Source organism: Triturus cristatus, chromosome 4_2, assembly GCF_964204655.1.
Source record: "Triturus cristatus chromosome 4_2, aTriCri1.1, whole genome shotgun sequence".
NCBI lineage: Eukaryota > Metazoa > Chordata > Amphibia > Caudata > Salamandridae > Triturus > Triturus cristatus.
The window spans coordinates 43,444,124-43,464,709 of record NC_140586.1 but is presented as its reverse complement, the minus strand read 5'-3'; the positions used below and the strand labels follow the sequence as shown (position 1 = coordinate 43,464,709).

General features: G+C 46.9%; 1 protein-coding gene across 10 annotated transcripts in view; it reads left to right on the top strand.

Annotated features, from left to right (window-relative positions):
- Positions 1–20,586, top strand: part of FMNL3 (formin like 3) — a 314,942-nt gene that overhangs the window by 229,367 nt on the left and 64,989 nt on the right. For all 10 annotated transcript variants that reach the window (XM_085600370.1, XM_085600369.1, XM_085600368.1 and 7 more), the window contains 6 exons: positions 4,571–4,681; positions 11,113–11,262; positions 11,789–11,890; positions 12,274–12,559; positions 19,402–19,470; positions 19,655–19,779. In XM_085600370.1, the coding sequence (XP_085456496.1) occupies positions 4,571–4,681; positions 11,113–11,262; positions 11,789–11,890; positions 12,274–12,559; positions 19,402–19,470; positions 19,655–19,779 (843 nt within the window). The remainder of the gene's footprint in view (positions 1–4,570; positions 4,682–11,112; positions 11,263–11,788; positions 11,891–12,273; positions 12,560–19,401; positions 19,471–19,654; positions 19,780–20,586) is intronic.

Genomic DNA, 20,586 nt, shown 5'->3' with positions numbered 1-20,586 from the left:
AAAGACCCTCCCAACCCCCACCCACGCCAACCCCCCAAACAGGTTGCGCTAGAATCCCATACGTGCGCTGAAACGCACTTAAGTCAACCAAGAACAAAAACAACAGGAGATTCCCCATGGGGCGAGGAGCTCCGAGCTGACACCCCTGAATGCACAGGGTGGCCGCACACTGATGAACCCACGCGACCCCCGAGGGGCGCCCAGCGGTATGGAACACACAGCACCGGAGTAGTCTGCCGTCCAGTGCGCCCTAGACCTGCAACTCAATCAGTAACCAAGACCCACCCGGCACGAGCGGGCCAGCTCCAACAGGTCCTGCAGCGGCCCCAGTGCACATCCAGTGGGGACCAAACAGTTCAGCAAGTGCCAACTGTAGTGGAAGGGACAGACCCAAATGACTGCACTCCCTGTACCTCAGTCGTTGTCGCTCATGCGGGCCACGTCCTCCTCCAGCCTCGGCGATTTGCGTCTGGCACCAGGGCCTCCGACGTGTTTAGCGAACTTCAAGGCCTCCTTGGCGTCGGTGAAGAAGTGGGCAGTTCGCTCATGAAAGATTTTCAGTTTTGCTGGGTAGAGCAAGGAGTATTGGACTCCGGCCTGCATCAGGAGTTTCTTCGCAGGTATGAACTCCTTTCTGGCTGCTTGGACAAGAGGGGTGAAATCAGGGTAAAACGAGATGTGGTTCCCTTTATGGATGATCTTGCCTTTTTCCCGGGCCAACTGCAGGATGCGGTCCCTATCCTGGAAGTTGAGCAGCTTGGCCAAGATAGGACGCGGGGTGGCGCCTGGTGGCGGTCTCTTGCCCAGTGTTCTGTGAGCCCTCTCCACCGTGAATACCTGGGACAGGTCCGGATCGAACAGCTCGTGTAGCAAATCAGACACAAAGACCTCCGTCTTACCGGTGTTGTCCGTCTCCGGAATGCCCGTAATCCGGATATTGGACCTCCGGGAACGCGCCTCCAGGTCGTCCGCCTTAGCCCGCATGGCCTCCAGTTCTCGCTCAATATTTGTGATGTGGTTTTTCGCCTGCTGCTGAAACTCGGCGCATTCGGTATGTTTGCTTTCTAGGCAGTCTAGCCGCGTTTCGTGCACGTCCACTTTGGATTTTACCGCCTCCAGTTGTACAGCCATGGCATCCAGCTTTGCGTCTATGCTCTTTAGGCTTGAGCGGACCTCCAACATCAAAGCGCCAAAATCAACTTCGGCTGCGGGGCTCTTCGGGGGTGACGACGTGGCCCCCGTGTCCACCGCCTGCTGCCGGGCCCTCTGTTTCTGGTCGAAAGTCAATTTGGTCTGCTTTGCGTCCTTTGTGCCCCCCATCTTCGACCCGCGCTGGGCGCGAAGCGCAGTCCGCGGCAGGGAGCGCTCACCGGCGCGCCGCGTGGGCCCACAGCACCAGCCGACTCAGCCCGAGGCGCTGTAAGGGGGAGCAGGGGGACAGGAGCCCCAGGACCAATGGGCTGCCCAGTGTCAGATGGCGACCCCTCCAAGTGTGGTCTGCGGTCTCCTGGGTGAGGATACAGAGCGCGGGAGGTTCCGGCGGGAGCAGGCCCAAGCCGCCAGCACGTCGATCTATGCCCGGGAGCAGAGTCCTGGTGTCAGGGCGCGTTCAGCACCCGTGCATCCAGCGGCGATCAGGGTGCAGCAATCGAGGGGCAAATACAGTGTGGGCCATGCAGCGCAGCGGGAGCACAGCTTCTGCCCGGTCGCCCCAGCCACAGTACAAAATGGCGGCGTCGCTCCTCAGCTGCAGCCCCGATCCTTCCCGATCAGCTATCCCCGGTGGACGACCTCTCCGCTCCACACTCCACGCACAGGCAGCACCCCCCAGTGTTAGCCGGTGGTCCCCAGCTCCGCAGCAAGGGCGGCAGCGCGGTCTCCTCACCTCCGATCTCCGCGGGCCGAGGAATCCCCGGGGTCAGGTCAGGTTACACAGCCGCCTCGGGCTCCGTAGCGTCAGGCGGGCTCCAGCCGGCGGGCCGGCCTCAGTCGCGGTCGCCAGGTCACCGCGCGCAGCCGTCCGCGAGCGGCCAGGATTTACTCGGTCGTGCCTCCGGGTTGCCGCCTCAGTCTCCGGCAGAATCCAGGCCCCTCAGCAGCGTCGCGTAGGATTATGTAGGATTAATTAGTGTGCAGCCGGCGGAGCTCGCTCAGAGAGCGGCCATCTCGCTGCTCGGCTAGCCACGCCCCCCCTCTTTCTCTCTTTAAGTTCCTTGCGGACATACTTGTTTGTATCTTGGCATGGGTGGCCTCCCCTGCCAACCCTTTCTCTTCTATGCCTTTGCATGGCCCTCTTAAAACTGCTTCTGCCCTGTGTGAAGCTGCTGTATCTTTTCATTTTTTACAATGTTTTGTGTTTTTTGGAGACATTCCCATGACACGTCTGATACCAACCCCAATGTTTTGCTACTGACCTGGCTGTTCTTCAGATGTGCCTACTACCCCTTTTTGGGGTTTATGGTTATTTTTCATCTTCCGTTTCTCCTCGAACATGGGTTCCTTGCCCACCCATTTTGGGTTGGTTCGTACAGAGGTTAGTGATCCCTTTTCCTGCGAATTTCTTCCACTTCTCGCAAGCACGGATACAGTTCCCACCCCATGGGGGGGTTTGTTCTCCTTTAAATTAGTGAGCATTCCACATACGATCCTGGGTGACGCCAGGATCCTCTCATATGAGGTTACATGGCTTGTTGTCTGGGCACAGGTCATCCAGTGCAAACTGGAACTTTCTTTTTGCTTCTGGCACTGCCTCTCTATCTGTTACATCAGTTCTTTACACTGGTTCTTTGGGTTGGACCTTTCCTTGTAGCGTTGGTCTTTCCATACTATTTCCTCTGTTTTTGTCTGCGGTTTCAGCCAGGTTCCTTCTCCATCTTCTATTCTTTCTTTTAAGATGGAGACTAGTTATCTGAATAGGTCTCCCCTGTGTTGGCCTTGTTCAACTCAACCACTTTTTACAGTCTCCATAGAAGTCTTTATTTTTCTATACTAGCGGGGTTGTTTCTCCCCTGCTGCTTTCTTTTCAACTGTCTCTTGGCCGTCTGATTGTAACCGTTCAGTCGGTAGTGTTGTTTTCTGTCTGCTTACTTTGTTTTTTGTGGTGTGTGATTTCCATCACCTCTATTCTTTTTATATGGGCCCATATCCCAACTTCTCTAAAGTAAGTCATGTTCTCCTGCCTCTCTTAGGGAGAAGTGTGTTCTTGCGTACATCTTTGCGCCATTCCTCATGTCCTAGGGAGACCTCCGCATGTTTGTTGCTTGCACAAGCCATGCATCCGCTATGCCCCCCATCCCCCTGAGGGTTCTACGTTGGATAGTCCCAAGGAGCTCCCTTCCCTCTCACAGTGTTTCCTCTGACCACATGTGGTCTTTGGCTATAATTGTTGTTATTGCTCGCAATGCTTATCTTAAAATATTGGTCGGTGCTCGCTGCATCATCATCATCATCATCATCATCATCATCATAGTGCTCGCTGCATTACTGGCTTCTATGGCTATGAGCTCCGGCTCAGTAGTTTTAGCTATTGTCATTCGCCTTCCGCCCCGTTCTCTTGGCCCAGTTGACATTAGGGGAGCAATGTAGTATTATGTTTATATAGAGTGTTCTTTCCAACTCGTCTTTATTCTTCCACCATGGTGTCTTTTCCCATGTTTTGCAGAAATTGTGGATTTCAGTTCCATATGGGGTTCTCCACGATGTTTCTGGTGGGATGTCTTCTTCCTCACCTTCCTTCCTGGAAGCTGGTCTCTCTCTCTTTTTCTTATAAGAGACCGGATAGCCTAGTCAGGGCTATTTTGTGGGATCGGTTTGCAAACCCTTCTCGGGGGGGATGGTATTGCTTTGGTATCTCATTCAAAGGTAAGGAATCTGTGGCCAGACGTCTCTATCAGATGAACAAGTTACTAAGCTTCAGTAATGCCTAATCTGGTAGAGACAAGCTCTAGCCACAGATTCCTTACTGACCCACCCATCCTCCCTGCTCTGTGAACTGATTCTGCCTTTCTTTCCAAATCCTTTACATGCACTCTCTTGCCTTTCATTGGTTTCAAAACATATTAATTGCAATAAATAAAAAATATATATATAAAGATTTTCAAAAAGAAGATTCATTTTGGGCACACTGTTTCCATAGCCGTTTCTATACGTGGCTCCGTGTTTTAGCGCAGCAAGTAGTCGCAGAACGAACTGACGTCAGCGCATCAGGGGAGGGCTTATATGGACTCTATTGATAACACATCCGGTGGACGACATCTTTACGGAGTCGCCAGGCGCCCTCTACCGACGCACAGAGGTACTGCTGTAGAAAACTTTTCGGATCCAGTCTGGCGCCTGGGGCTAATTCAAAGGTAAGGAATCTGCGACTAGATCTGGTCTTTACCAGATCAGGCGTTACCGAAGGTAAGTAACTTATTTGATTGTACAAACCTGCCTCGTTACTCCCTCTTTTTATATTTGTCTTATTTCCCAGCTTCTCTGGTTCAATCTTGATATTTGTGCTTGTGTGTTCTGATTGCTGATTCCACTCTTCTTTCTCACACGACTGTCGTGATTTTTCCTCCCTACCTAGGTGGCGTGTATGCAGTTTATAAACATCGTGGTCCACTCTGTCGAGGATATGAATTTCCGAGTCCACCTGCAGTACGAGTTCACCAAGTTAGGACTGGAAGAATTCCTGGAGGTAAGCCCAACTGACAGCAGGAGTCTGGAAGCTTTTTCTTCTGTGCCTTGAGCAGAAATGCATCTGTAAACCATAGTCCTGTTACTCATCAGCCATTCAGCGCAGGGAGGGATGGGTGGATGGCGCCGCATTCATAAAAAAGATACGTTTGAGGCTTCATGCTGAGTAGCGAACCTAAAGTATGGTCTCCAAGCAAACCTTCACAGTACAGAGTTTACAGTTCAAATCAACCCATCATCCTGGGCCTCTCTGATTAGACAAAGCTCTTGGATTCTCCAGTTTTAGACAGAGTGGCCAGCATAATGTCATGGCACCACCAGGTGCTTCACCCGGGTGTTTAATCCAGAGATAACGGAAGCTCCTATGAACATGAAAGCAAAATATATAGAAGAGTCGTCTGGCCCTTTCCAATCCCAGGCTTTGAGATCGGAAAACCTTTTGTGGGAGACTGTAGAGGCGGATGATCAAGCCTTGCCTTAGGCATTCAGGTTGGTTGTATTGAAATAAGAATCTGCTGAAAATATCATCAGTAGTCCACGTTCATTATCAAAAGATCAAAAATATTCCCTTTTGGTACGTTTTCTGAAGGCTCAAAAGAATCTCAGATCAATCAAGTGTGCTTGCCTTCTAGATGAGGTATTTCAGGTGGGGTACAAGAAGTGACTGCTACCTGCTGGGGTTCATTGCATTTATGTGAAGGCTATAAAGAATGTTTAAGGATATTCAAAGTATCAAAGAATATGTGCCATTCACACACAGTCATTAGAATATGTGGAGAGTACAAATGCCTCATGCCCTGCCTCTCAAGATTTGAGAATCACAAATGAATGGTTGGCTGCAACAGAAGTTCTGCCAGCTACTGTATCTTCTTTAGATTCATGGTCTTTGAAGTTCTTCTACAGCGCCAGCCAAAACCCAGGAAGACCTCCCTTTAAAAAAAAAAAAACAGCAACATATAAACATATATATGTGTGTGTATGTGTGTATCTATATATATATATATATATATATATATATATATATATATATATATATATATATATATATATATATATATATATATATATATATATATATTCACTTAAAAAAAACATAGGTTTCACACACGTTATAGTTAGGAATTAGCATTTTAAAAACCTTGCAAATTCACTTAAAAAACCATAGGTTTCACACATGATGTAGTTAGCTGGACATTTCACTCGTAAAAAACCATTGAAATTCCCCCGTTATACAGATAACTATAACTCGCGCGCCCGCAATCCACTGCTGATGACGTCACATATTACATCACTCATGACATGGTCAGTGGCATCACTCATGACATCACTGATGACATAATCCTTGTGATAGAGTGGCGGTCGCGCGAGTTATAGTTATCTGAACTAACTATAACGGGGGAATTTCAATGGTTTTTTACGAGTGAAATGTCCAGCTAACTATAACATGTGTGAAACCTATGGTTTTTTAAGTGTATTTGCAAGGTTTTTTTAAATGCTAATTCCTAACTATAACGTGTGTGAAACCTATGGTTTTTTAAGTGAATTTGTAAGGTTTTTTAAATGCTAAGTTATGTATGTTTTATTATATTTTTTATATATTTATTTTACAATAAGCTACCTATGTATATAGTTATAGATTGACTGTATCCTGTAATATGGAATGGCTCGTTTAAAATGTTTTTTTTTTTAAAGGTTTTTCATCGTGCGTGCACCCCGCAATTTTTTGAAAAAAAAATAAAATGTTTTTTTCACCCTTCTGGGTCCTTCACGGACCCCCTGACAAAGGCTAGGGGGTCAAGAACTCTCTACCCTGCCCCCTTTTCAAGTTCTCCACCTTTCTTTTTCACTGTCACACACAAAACACACAAAATGGTGGCCGACACTTCCTGATTTCGACCGATTCGAATGTTGACTGACATGTAACCACCAATCAGAATTACGCTCGTGCACGTTATGGTGCGCGCACCGTGCGCGCTTATAGATATTTATGTGCTTTTAAATGCAATTTTCTCAGGAACTACTGAACAGATTGACACTATATATGCAAAAGGCACATGCCTGACCTGAGGACTACCTCTTTGCCAAATTTCAAGTAATTCTGTTCAGCCGTTTGGGCTGTACTTTCGACTAAAGGTCCTATGGGAAAATGCAAGGGGAAAACGCGTTTTGGGACCCCCCTTTTTTCTCAGCCCCCGCTTGACGAATCACCCAGAGACTTTCAGGGTAGGAGCTGAGCGGAGCGCCCCATTAGTTTTGAACATTTCGCGAGGATTCGTCAACCGGCGCCAAAGTTATTCAAAATAGAATTTTCAGATTTCCTATGGAAACAGGGTCCTAACTATAACTATCTACTGGCGACCGCCAGTAGATAATATATATATATATATATATATATATATATATATATATATTTTTTTTTCTTTTTCTTAAACATCCCAGAGACAAACAATTAAAAAATTTACTCTTCTCTATGTGTGTTCCGCACAATTGTGAGGTGAATTCAATATGCCAGACATCCAGGCAGCCTTCTACCTTTATTTGCAGCGGCCACAATGAAATTATTACTCTTAGAGTGGACAATAACTCTTGCTGGGGATCTACTGTTACAGGTAAGTAACTTTTTCTGTTGCAGCAGCAGATCCAACCCTGATTTATAGGCTTTCACTAGACTAGCTGACAGTATCCCGCACCTCGAAGAAAGAGAACTATCACTTGTTCAGCTGGAGTTTTTCAACAACACTTATTCCACCTTGGAATTCGTTTTTGCATCAAGATCCAAATAGCTCTATGTTAGCATTGTGATTGGAAGGCATTAAATCCATAAACGACATTCCTCTTGTTTCTCTTCTTTATTTGGTCTTTTTTGTTGATTTTCTTTTTTATTATTTCGTCATCGCGTTGTTTCCATTTGCACATGAGACACCCACACATACTTTCCATGTCCATATCCAGTTTGTGTTGCTTGCTTTGCTTTTGTTTGTGGATAACACAATTTCACCTTTCTCCATATCACTGTTTCCCATTGCGCTTTTGGTCTCCCAGTTTCCTCATCCCAGACTTCTCGCTTCATTGTATTCCCAAACAGTTCATCCTAAAAAAGAAAACAAAACTGGCTTCGAAATTAGTTTGCGTTCCTAGTTGTATAGCACTAGAGTCTTTAGATATCCAAATGTTCAGCCTATGAAAAAAGTCAAGGATCATATTACTGGACAGGCTCCGCGAAGTGAAGTGTTTTTAGTTTGTCTAAAACTCATAAAATCCTGGTCTAGCTGCATTTCCAGCTGCTAGCTATTTCACTGCTTTCTCTCATTTATTAGATCAGTGTGTTTGTTTCAGCTGTTTTCGTGTCGTTGTACACTATCCAAACAGCAATGTTTTCATCCAGTCAGCAGTGTTTGCAAAAAGGTAGGAGTAGATTTCCATTTGACCACCTGGCATAAATCTGACCGAGGAAAGTTAATAAAAGGATTCTTGACAGCATCAAATGTGATGCTTGCTCTACTCGAGACAAAAGATTTGTAAGTTAGGTTGCTATCTTGATTTAAATAAAGCTCCAGGTTCACTTGCATGCAGTTCAGCTAAGCGAGAATTTAATATCTCCAGAATCAGACTCCAAAGCTTTATGATATACTTATGTGGTAACTGATATGTTCTCTTGTCATTGCCAGACGCTCTGGCCTTTTCTGTAACTTAATCGTAATTCGCAGAAGACCGATGTAGGGGTGTTTAAAAACAATGTTTTCCTATTAAACTCGCAATCTTTGAGTCTTGAATGACCCACATTCTGTATTCACTAGAGACACCTGTTGTGGCAGCCAAAACGCAAAGGTCCGAGGACAAGTAGCTTTTATTTTTCCATTGCGGCAAACAGATCTATGTTGAGCTAACGTTAAAGTAGCACATAAATGTTCATAGGTCTCAAGATGAATTTCCCATTTGTGCTTGTCTGATGTGCATTTCTTTAGCCTGCTCTGCCCATGCATTAAGACTAACCGTGATGTGCATCTTGTAAGAAAGAGCCCATCTCTCCGGTCGCTGGGCTTCACTTGAGTTCAGAGAACAAATATAGCCCTTCTTACTAAAAAGCCACGTAAAGGCTTACTTAGTCTACTTTGATGAGAATGGGGTTTGGTTGATAGAAAGAAAACATTTAACCACTGTTTTGGTGTGCTGAATTCTAGGACGTATATGTGGTAAAGTTCTCTCTTCAATCAAGACCCATAATCAGTGTGCAATTCCTAGTAGGGTGTCCTTTGTCCACTAGTCTTAAGAAAATGGTCTCTTTCCCGTGGAGTGCAGACAATATATTTCTGTGTTTTATTTCCTCCTCATGTGGTTTCCATTCACACTTGAGACCCCAACACTTAAGCATTATTTAATAGAAGATCATCACACTCACTGATATTAGGAGTGGCTTGAATCTTACTCCTCACCAGGTACATTCACTCTGAAGAAAACACGCTCATGTCTTCTACTGTCCCAAATTAGAAAAGTTTGTGTTGAAGGGGGATGTTGACTTTCTTTGAATGAACTGAAAAATATGAATGTTGGTATAGGGCTTCTGTGATCTGCAATGCCTCCCGTATCAATATAGCTGCAGACGCTAGATGCTGTAGACGTGTAGTTCTAGAGTCTGTCAGCACTCTTCATAAAGGCATTTGGTGAGGCAGATAGGAACCCCAACAAGAGATTTTATTATTTGTAATGTTAAGCCCTGTAATGAGACCCCAGAGGCATGTTGTGTCATTACACAGATGTCAAAGTGTGCATATTAACCGTTTACCTTGATCCCAAAATCTCCATCCTGGAGAGCTACTTGTGCTCTTAAATTGATCCTTTCTCAGACCCATGATGGATTTCCGTACCAGACCTTTTACCTTCTGCGTAAAAGGTTGGTGAAGTGTCCCAACAAGCACATCTGCTAGAGATATAAAGCACCTGATCAGTTGGATATCTGTAGTACTTTTCAGAAGATGTACCTAATGCCCAGTAGGGGTTGTTGGACAACACTTTTTACATATATTTTGTTCGCTTTTGGAAAGGGCTCTCAATTTCCGCTCCGCTAGAGTTTGATAGGGTGTTTGTTAAGGAGTTATTGATTGTGAACAAGGGGCTTCTGATGGGCTCCGATGTCGCCAGATTTTCCAGACTATGGAAATGTTTCTTCTGCTGTGTCGGATGCTGCTAGAATGCACTCGCATTGCAGATCCTAGGCTAGGAATCCTTTGATAAGGATGGTAGTCAATGTATGCTCTGCACCTTGACCAAGATTATACCTCATCTACCTGCTCCAGCACTGCCTCTATCTATTTCAACCCTGTTCGTGTCAGAGCAAAAAATAGTTATTCACTTAAAGCTGAATTCAGAATCCTTCTCTAAGCACCAGGGTTCAAGCTCAAAAGTGGAAGCCATACATGACGCCTCGCTCAAGCGCCATTGAACACCTCTCTCATTGCAAGAATGACTACATTTGCAGCCTTCGTAAATAGTTTGTGTCCATGCACAGCTTCTACTAAAGTCTACAAATGTCTAATAAAGCTGTAGCAGCAACTGTGTAGCAAGTCCATCTCCAGAAGTACGCGCATGCCAGTTGAAGAGTTGCATCTATTTGTTTTTGTTGTCATGGGTGGCCCTTCAACTACATAATCCTGAAGTACCTTGCTTCTACCATTAAGGATTCGATGGGAGTTAAACAGACAAAAATGGGGTTTGAATCGGGTGCCCCGTGTTTTCTGTACTTTGCAAGATTGAAGATAGAAGATTAACTTGAGAGAACTACCATGATGTGATGATACTGTCTAGTTCTTTAGCGACAATGCTGTCATGAAGGAAAAATGTTATTACCAGAGTCCATTGCTGAGGGTTTGCTTCCACGCTGCTTAATATCTTAAAATGAGTCAAGCCACCAGTAGGGATGCCTTGAATGAAATTTGAGGCTGGGGGGGGGGGGGGGGGGGGAATTTCACCACACATTTCATCTTCTGGATCCAGAGGTTTGAGATCTGGGTATTTTTACCACAATCCAAACAGTTATCCATTGATGTCACCACAGTATGGTGACCATTTATGTTTTTATATGAGATTTTAAAGGAGATATTTAGCTTGAAACCCAGTTTCTCGGCTCAGACAACTCCAACTTTGATGGCGAGGCACCTCCCTCTGTTGAGATTTCCAGTGGCATTGAAATAGTTCTTTACATTGCAGGGCTCGTTCACACTGAGCGAGACTCTTGTGCAGGAAGTGAGCAACGTATAAATATCAGATCTCTGGGGTCCCAAGGCTCCTGTGCTCCTCGAGCACACTGTGTTGTTTATACATGCGTCGAGAACCATTGCTGCATTTTCGAAGTTAAGGGTGGTTTTCCTTTGGCTGACTTTGGTGGGAGTCAAACACTACCCAATCCTTTTTTTAAGACCCTGTTGTTGTTGACAGAAATCCAAGCGTACAGAAAGTGAGAAGCTCCTGGTGCAGATCCAGGCCTACCTGGACAATGTGTTTGACGTAGGTGGCCTACTGGAAGATGCTGAGACCAAGAATGTTGCGCTGGAGAAGGTGGAGGAGCTGGAAGATCACTTATCACACGTATGACTTTCTCATCTCATTCAGATGTAAGGTGGGAGGAAGGAGGGAGGAACTCATGTTCGTGTGATCATGAGAGTCATGAAAAGTGTGACATAATCATTCTAGAAGCATGCTGACATGGGGCGCAGTCCATCTGAAGGTTTATGTGTGCAGTATTATTGTCCATATATACAAGCACGGAGTGAGTCCTGAGTGTCAGTAGTACAGTCTGTGAAAGTTTGCACAGGAATCCTGCAGTTTTGGAGGGGGTCTGTACTGCATTAGGAAAGATGTGCACAGAATTTTAAGGTTTACATTTTACATCTACTTGGGAATTTAGTGAGAGGCCTAAGGAGTTACAGCATGTCGTGCAGTCGTAGGGATTCCTGTTGGCAGTGGAGTAGATGGGCGTCTGTTTTAAGGGTGGCTTTGATCTTGGAACGGAGTCATAAACGGTGGAAAGTACTGTGAGGATGGGAACACTCGAGCAGTATTTTGGGGTGCGACTGTACTTGGGTGGCCTGCTTTACGATGTTTCTTCTTTCAGGTGACGGAGAAGCTGATGGATCTGGAGAATGAGAACATGATGCGGGTGGCAGAGCTGGAGAAGACCTTGTTACAGCGAGAGAAGGAGCTGGAAATTATGAAGGTCTGGGGGAAGGAGGGTGGGGGTGAAGATAGAGGGAAATATTGTGGGGAGGAGAAGGTCAAAGTCAATGTTGGGTGAGGTGTGGACAGACCTGTCAGGGAAGTGACTAAATCACATGTGGGGAAGGGTGGAAAAAGACTTATTGAGTAACAAATTGAGGGAGTTGTGAAGAAGGGGGGAGGATTCACTTTTTGTTGATAGGTTCAATGGATGCATCAGGAAGAGAGAGACATGATTGTTAAGGAGGTCAAAGGTAAGTTGAGTGTAGGGAATACTTCAAGTATGAGCAAATGTGGGGGTGAAGTTTGAGAACAAAGAACTTGTTGGTGAAAAGTTAAATATGGTTACCGTTTACAAACTCCTGTCTGTTTCTTGCACATTAGGAAACATACGAAAGCGCCAGCAACCAGGTGCACACCTTGCGTAAGATCATCCGTGAGAAGGAGGCTGCCTTCCAGCACCTATGTCAACTGGAGCAGGCTGGCAGCATCCAGCCAAACAAGCAGAGCACGGGGGACAAAGCTCAGCCACCATTGGGCATTCCTGGCCTACAAGGACTAGTTTCAACTGAGTCACACATCCTTCCAGCAGCGATACCACCTAGGGAGCCTTCTCCGCCTCCACCTCCACCACCACCACCACCGCCCCCACCGCCACCCCCTCTACCAGGTACTATCGCCCTTAGGATAGTACTTAATTTGTAGCGGGGTTTGGCAGCGCTCAGCATTTCACCTTTTAAACACCATCACTTCTTTGAGAGTACACCACATGGTGGCGCTCTCAGGCTATTTCTGAGAACAGCTCAGGTCTTCTGCAATGCAAAGTATTAAAAAATGGTACAGCTCGCAATTCCAGGCTATCGCTACATTTTTGGGTGACCTGCAGTAGTCTAAAATGTCACACTTGTTTAAGCATGATGGCTAGTAAGTAATTCTGGCGCTTTTTAAATTTAGCATCTGTGACAGAAGCTGCAGGTGGTGCTGGCTGCAGTGCAATACCTTGGGCCCTGGCACTTATATGTTCGAGGCATATGAGCTGCAGATCACACACTGAGGATAAGATCGCCATCTGGTGTTGGGCTCGGATGATTGCAGGTTGTTGTTGTCTTCGGAAGAAGCCTTTGGTCACGAGGTTGGTGACTCCTCCCCTGGACAACAGTGCGCATGGGCATCCACTCCATCGTCAGATTGTTTTTTTCCGCCATTGGGTTCGGATGAACTTTTTTCCGCTCCAGCAGAAAACTTCTAGCAATCAATTTAACTCCTTAATCTTCATTCCATCGACTTCGAAATCAACTCGGACCGGTTCCGGAAGCGGCTGATGGACAGGACACCCTTCAAAAAATGCCCCCAGTGTGGAGCGAAGTTCCCCCACAGTGACCACCACGAGGTTTGTAACCTCTGCCTGTCGCCGGAACACAACGAGTCCACCTGTCCAGCTTGTGCCGCTTTCCGTTCGAAGAAGACCCTCCGGGACCGAAGAGCTCGACGCCATATTATGGCCAAACCAGCTCCAGAACCGGAGGACATCTTTGCTCAAGATGTTCCCGAAGACGACACCGAAGATCTCGAGATCGTGTCCGAGGCCGACGATTCCGATGACCTCATCACTCCAGGGCAGCGTGTGAGTACCACCCCCCCTGCCCCTGCCCCATCCAAAAAAGCATTGGTCAAGACTCCGCCAGCTGGGCCCAGTCGCGACCGGAAATCCTCTTCAGAAGCCCCGCCCTCGGGCCCGGCTCCGAAGACATCTAAGCCTGTAGGTGGCTCGGGCTCGAGCAAACCTCATCTGATTGTGCCTTTAACACCCTCAGCACCGAAAAAACCACTATCGGCACCGAAACAGGCTTCAAGACCGAAATCTCCATCGGCACCGAAACGTTCCTTGGCACCGAAGTCTCCACCGGCGCCGAAACGTTCTTCGACATCGATGCCTAAAAGTCCCTCGGCACCGAAACATACATCGGCACCGAAACATACATCGGCACCGAAAACTCCATCGGCTCCGAAAAATCCATTGGACCTGAAACATCCTTCGGCACCGAAAACATCATCGGCACCGAAAACTACGTCCACACCGAAAACAGCTCATAAAGACCCGAAGCGGACGTCGCCGCCACCACCTTCGGAGCCAGATGAACTTTTTCGACTAGATCCTACTCAAAAGCGGATCTACATCAATCCTAACACTGGACATGTGACTGCCATCCCATATAAAAAACGGAAGCTGGACACTACACCTCCCCCAGCTCCCATACGGAAAAAGGACTGTGCCACTTCACCACTTCGTCCTTCCTCTCCTGTTTTACCTTCTAACCCGTCCCCCCCTCCTCCTCCTGTTTCTCCTTTACCTTTACCTTTACCACCTCCCTATCATTCACCTCCTCCACAGGATGATAATGATGACTTAGGGGGAGGGGCGGACCCTGATTTATTTAATGATCCTGTTGATCCAACCGACCCGTTTACTTTTCCAGACACAGCACCGGTAGATGACTGGTCTTATCCAATGCCTGACATGCCTGACCCCACTACCTACCCCTCCAAGCCCTCCCCTCCTGATGACCACCTAGGGTTTGGCCAACTAATAAATAGGGCAGCAACGTTCCATGGTGTCACTATGCACACGGACCCCCTTGAGGAGGATTTTCTCCTCGATACCTTTGAGCAGTCACAAAAAACTGTTCATATACTTCCCATGATTAAAGGGGTTATAAAGCATGCCACTGACGTCTTTAAAGACCCTGTTCGAGCGAGGGTTCTCAACCCCCGCATCGAAAAAAAGTACCGACCAGCCCCGCAGGACCCTGCATACATTAAAGCCCAGCTCCCTTTAGACTCCTTGGTCGTATCAAATGCCAGGAAGCGCGTTAACTCACAGACAACTGGAGAAACGCCCCCCCCAGACAAGGAGTCTAAGCTTTTAGAGGCCTCAGGCAAACGAGTCGCCGCACAGGCGGCGAACCACTGGCGTATTGCCAATACCCAGGCCCTGTTAGCTCGGTATGACAGGGCACATTATGACCAACTTGAGGACCTTATGCAACATCTGCCTGAACCCTTTAAGTCCCAGGCCACTGACCTCATTCAAGAAGGCAAATTAATATCTAATGCCTCCATTAAATGCGCCTTAGATGCGGCAGACACTGCTTCTAGGGCGGTCAATACTAGCGTCTTACTCAGACGACATGCCTGGCTCCGTATTTCCGGTTTTAAACCGGAGGTTCAAACCGCAATTCTGGCTCAACCTTTCAACCAAGAGCAGTTATTTGGCCCTGCAGTGGATACTGCACTAGAAAAAATGAAGAAAGATAATGAAACTGCCAAGTCTATGGGAGCACTGCAGTCTCCTCAAAACCGGGGTTCCTTTCGTCGCTCCTTTTATAGAGGAGGCTCCAAAAACACATCAACTGAGACCACGTCCACCTTTAAAAATTCTGGACAAACATCCCCTAACAGAGGTTATTTCCGGGGAGGTTATAGGGGAAACAATAACAAAGGCCGAGGGCGGGGCAACAACAACAACACCCGCACCTCCCCAGCCACCAAACAGTGACTTGCCACCACTCCCCCCCAGACCATTCCACTCCGGTCGGGGGGCGACTCCAACAATTCCTACCTGTCTGGACTTCCATCACCACAGACAGATGGGTAAGACAAATTATCCAGTCTGGCTACTGCCTCGAACTCATACAATCCCCCCCAAACATACCGCCCAAACAACGCCCAATGTCCTCACATCATCTCTCTCTCCTCAAACAAGAAGTTCAATCCCTGTTACAAAAACATGCGATAGAACCAGTCCCCCTTCAACATCAGGGAAAAGGGGTATATTCTCTATACTTCCTCATTCCCAAAAAGGACAAAACACTAAGGCCCATACTGGATCTCAGACTACTAAACCAGTATATACATTCGGATCATTTTCATATGACCACTCTCCAACAAGTCCTCCCACTTTTACAACAGGTAGACTTCCTTGCCACATTAGACCTCAAGGACGCATACTTTCACATCCCTATGCATCCCGCTCACAGAAAATATCTACGATTTGTGGTAGATGGGCAACACTATCAATTTACAGTTCTCCCATTCGGAGTAACAACAGCACCCAGAGTGTTCACCAAGTGCTTAGCAGTCGTGGCAGCGCACCTCAGAAGACAACAGATCCATGTCTTCCCCTATCTGGACGATTGGCTCATAAAAGCCAATACATACCAAAAATGCGTTCTCCACACTCACCGCACGATTCAAACTCTCCACGATTTGGGATTCACTATCAACTACCCCAAATCCCACCTACAACCTTCCCACTTACATCAGTATCTAGGAGCAACCATAGATACATCCAAGGCCATTGCTTATCCCAGCACTGCCAGGATAGCCAGTATACAAAATCTCATCTCTCAATTTCAAACTCATCCATCTCTTCCAGCAAGAGTGTTCATGCAGCTCCTAGGCATGATGGCGTCATGCATCTCCATAGTCCCACACGCACGACTTCAAATGCGTCCCTTACAGGAATGTCTAGCACAACAGTGGAACCAAGCTCACGGACAACTTACCGATCTGGTGTTGGTGGACAGTCGCTCACTTCGCTCACTGAAATGGTGGAACACCATCAACCTGTCCAAAGGGCGACCGTTCTTAGAGCCTCTTCCACAAGTTGTGCTAACTACCGACGCATCTCTCACGGGGTGGGGAGCCCACCTCCTTCACCATACCACTCAGGGCAGATGGACCAGTCAACAAAAACTGCTCCACATCAACCACCTGGAACTCTTAGCAGTGTTCCTAGCACTAAAATCCTTTCAAGTTCACCTAAAGAACAAAACTGTCCTCATACGCACAGACAACATGACGACAATGTATTATATACAGAAACAGGGAGGAACACACTCTCCCCAACTGTCCCAACTGGCACAGCAAATCTGGAGATGGGCAATTCCCCAAAACATCTATCTGTTAGCAGAACATCTCCCAGGGATCCACAATCAAGTGGCCGACCTCCTAAGTCGCCACACACAGCAGATCCACGAATGGGAACTACACCCCAAGGTTCTACTCCCCTTCTTCCAAAAGTGGGGACAACCAGACATAGACCTGTTCGCCACTCCCGAAAACACAAAATGCCCAACCTTCGCCGCCAGGTTTCCACACCCACAGTCCAAGGGCAATGCCCTATGGATGAACTGGTCAGGCAGATTTGCGTACGCCTTTCCGCCTCTCCCACTAGTTTCTATTTGTGGTACGCAAACTGAAACAACAGTCACTAACACTAATACTAGTGGCTCCCACTTGGGCACGTCAACCGTGGTTCACCACGCTTCTAGAACTATCCTTAGTTCCACATCAAAGGCTACGCCTCTCCCCGGATCTATTAACCCAGAACCATGGAGAAATCAGACACCCAGATCCTCAAACACTGAACCTAGCGATCTGGCTCCTGAGACTGTATGAATATCATAAAGGAAGCCAGACGCCCTACTACTAGAGCGTGTTATGCCGCTAAATGGAAACGATTTGCCATCTACTGCGCTAATAATTACATACATCCATTGGACGCTTCCATCCAAAACATCATTTGCTATCTACTACACTTGCAAAGATGCAATCTAGCGTATTCCTCTATACGTTTACACCTAGCAGCCTTGGCAGCCTACTTGCAAAATAGGCAACACCTGTCCCTTTTTAAGGTACCAGCCATCAAAGCGTTTATGGAAGGTCTCAAAAGAATCCTTCCCCCAAGATTGCCACCTGCACCAGTGTGGAATCTCAATGTGGTTCTAACAAGACTCATGGGTCCCCCATTTGAACCTATGCACAAATGTGAATTACAATTCCTAACATGGAAGGTAGCTTTCCTTATCGCAATCACTTCCCTACGCAGAGTAAGTGAAATACAAGCCCTTACACTAGAGGAACCTTTCTTACAACTACACCGTAACAAAGTGGTTCTTAGGACAAACCCTAAATTTCTTCCAAAAGTGATTTCCCCTTTCCACCTTAACCAATCAGTAGAGCTACCGGTCTTTTTCCCAAACCCAGACTCCGTAGCTGAAAGGGCCCTACATACCTTAGATGTCAAAAGAGCCTTGCTTTATTACATCGACAGGACAAAACCCTTTCGAAAGACAAAACAACTCTTTGTTGCTTTCGCACCACCACATAAAGGCAACCCAATCTCCAAATCAGGTATAGCCCGGTGGATAGTTAAATGCATCCAAATATGCTACCTCAAGGCTAAACGTACACTTACAGTTCCCCCTAGGGCGCACTCCACGCGTAAAATAGGGGCTTCTATGGCCTTCTTAGGTAACATTCCCTTAGAAGACATTTGCAAGGCAGCCACATGGTCTACCACGCATACCTTCACTAAACACTATTGTGTTGATGTGCAGGCCAAACAACAGGCCTCCGTGGGCCAGGCTGTCCTAAAAACTTTATTTCAAGCTGCTGCAACGGATACAGGCGACCACCGCTAAGGGGAAGCACTGCTGTATAATCTATCCTCAGTGTGTGATCTGCAGCTCATATGCCTCGAACGGAATATGCTACTTACCAGTATGCATCTGTTCTTGGCATGTAGAGCTGCAGAGTCACACACGCCCGCCCGCCTCCCCGGGACCTGTATCTGTTCCAGCATCCGTCTTACTTAGACATTGCACATGGACATCCTTTCTTTCATTTCTATACACTCCATCTTTTCCCATCATGGCGAAAAACAATCTGACGATGGAGTGGATGCCCATGCGCACTGTTGTCCAGGGGAGGAGTCACCAACCTCGTGACCAAAGGCTTCTTCCGAAGACAACAACAACCTGCAATCATCCGAGCCCAACACCAGATGGCGATCTTATCCTCAGTGTGTGACTCTGCAGCTCTACATGCCAAGAACAGATGCATACTGGTAAGTAGCATATTCCTTTTGCAAATGAAGCATTGCTTTGAGGGAAACATAGGAGCATAGTGTAGAGGAATCTGAAGCTGCAACTAGATTTTGACTCTTTCTCTACCACAAGCCATGCAAATGCCATGAATCGTGTTCACATTCATGTTGTGTGCTAGCAAATCCTTGCGTTGCGCTCTTGAAGCGATCAGAACACTCTACAGAGCAGTCTTCATGTCTCTGCTTTTTTTCTTAATCTCTTTTTTTCTCCTGAGTTCTCATCCTTTATCGTTACCTTTTCTCGTGTGCACTAAATTCAGCATCTAAAAGCATTTGCATTCAAAAGTGGTCCACCTGATGCTACCCATGAACACATCCCTTAAGCTTTCCCTTTCAGATGTTTAGTTCATCTGTCTCCCACTCTGTTGATCCACTACCTGACCTGATATATCTTGTACTGTCACTGTTTGAATTCCTGCTGTGATGTATTGGTATATTCCCTGGGCTTTGTTCATGCCTGCGAAAACATAGAACTCTGTATTCTCAATATCAATCGCCGGTACAAACTGCTACACATAAGGCTGTTCCAAAATGAGGTTTTAGCTTTCCATTTTCTCCTATAGATCGGTGCCCTCCTCCACCCCCCCTCCCAGGAACATCACCGTCTATGATCCTCACCTTTGGACTCTCGGGTAAGCGGCTCTATAGGTGGTAACATTGGCCCTTAATGATAATTCGGGAAAGGGACAGCCAGTTTGTGCTCCCCTTTGGCCTTTACAGAGTGAAGTAAGCGTGGTGAGCAAAGGAGCATGCTGCAATTGGAATGTAAACTGTTTTTATTGAATTTCACATTGAATTTTTTTTTTCCCTTCCTAGCCATCCGTATCAAAAAGCCGATTAAAACCAAGTTCCGCTTGCCTGTATTTAACTGGACTGCACTGAAACCAAATCAAATCAGCGGAACCGTTTTCAGCGAGCTCGATGATGAGCGGATCCTGGGGGTGAGGCTCCACGTGCAGTGTGTCAGATCTGGGTCTGTGTTGGAGGGTGCTGCTACCACTTTGAGTAGGAACATTAGTGTCGAAGATCCTAAATCGCCTATATTACTAATCCTATTCTTCCAGGGCGGGGAAGCTGTCACTGTTTGGTTCCTGCAGAATTGACGAGTGTGTGCTGGAGGAAGCTTGCATCGCTTAGGCAAAGTACCATTCACAAGGAATTGCCAGAGGAAGCTTGCATTTCTGATATCTGAGGGCACAAGTGGCAAACATCAGGGACAATGCAAAGTTATTGTGCTAGAGCACTAGTTGTACACCGCAGGAGGATGCTCACAGAGCTGGGATATCAGAGTGTCGACAAAGCTGTGCTGGGTAGGCTGACATCACTCACAGGTTGCTGCTTGAAACACACACTGGTGAAGTCCTTTGAAGCTTATGTGATGCTTTTGAAGGGAGCTCACATTGCTTGGGTCCTGTACCTCTGCCAGTGCACTGGCGGAGGTAGTTATCTCTGCTGATTTCCTGTAACGCCAACAGAGAAAGGCTGAATAGCACACAAATATTTACTGCAAGTGATATCCAACTCTCGGGGCCCTGCAGCACTGGCAAGATCCTGTGAACATTGATCAGGAAGGGGTCCTATACCACTGAAAGATAGCTGACAGGGGAGGCATACCCTAGTGGTAGCCTACAGCACTGAGGGGACCCTGTGGAGTGGAAACCTCTTCTCTGGGTTTCGCCTGGACCATTGTTCAGAGTTGAACTGTAGAGAGTAGAGGAGCCCTTTCTGACCTGGAGTGGACAGTAGTG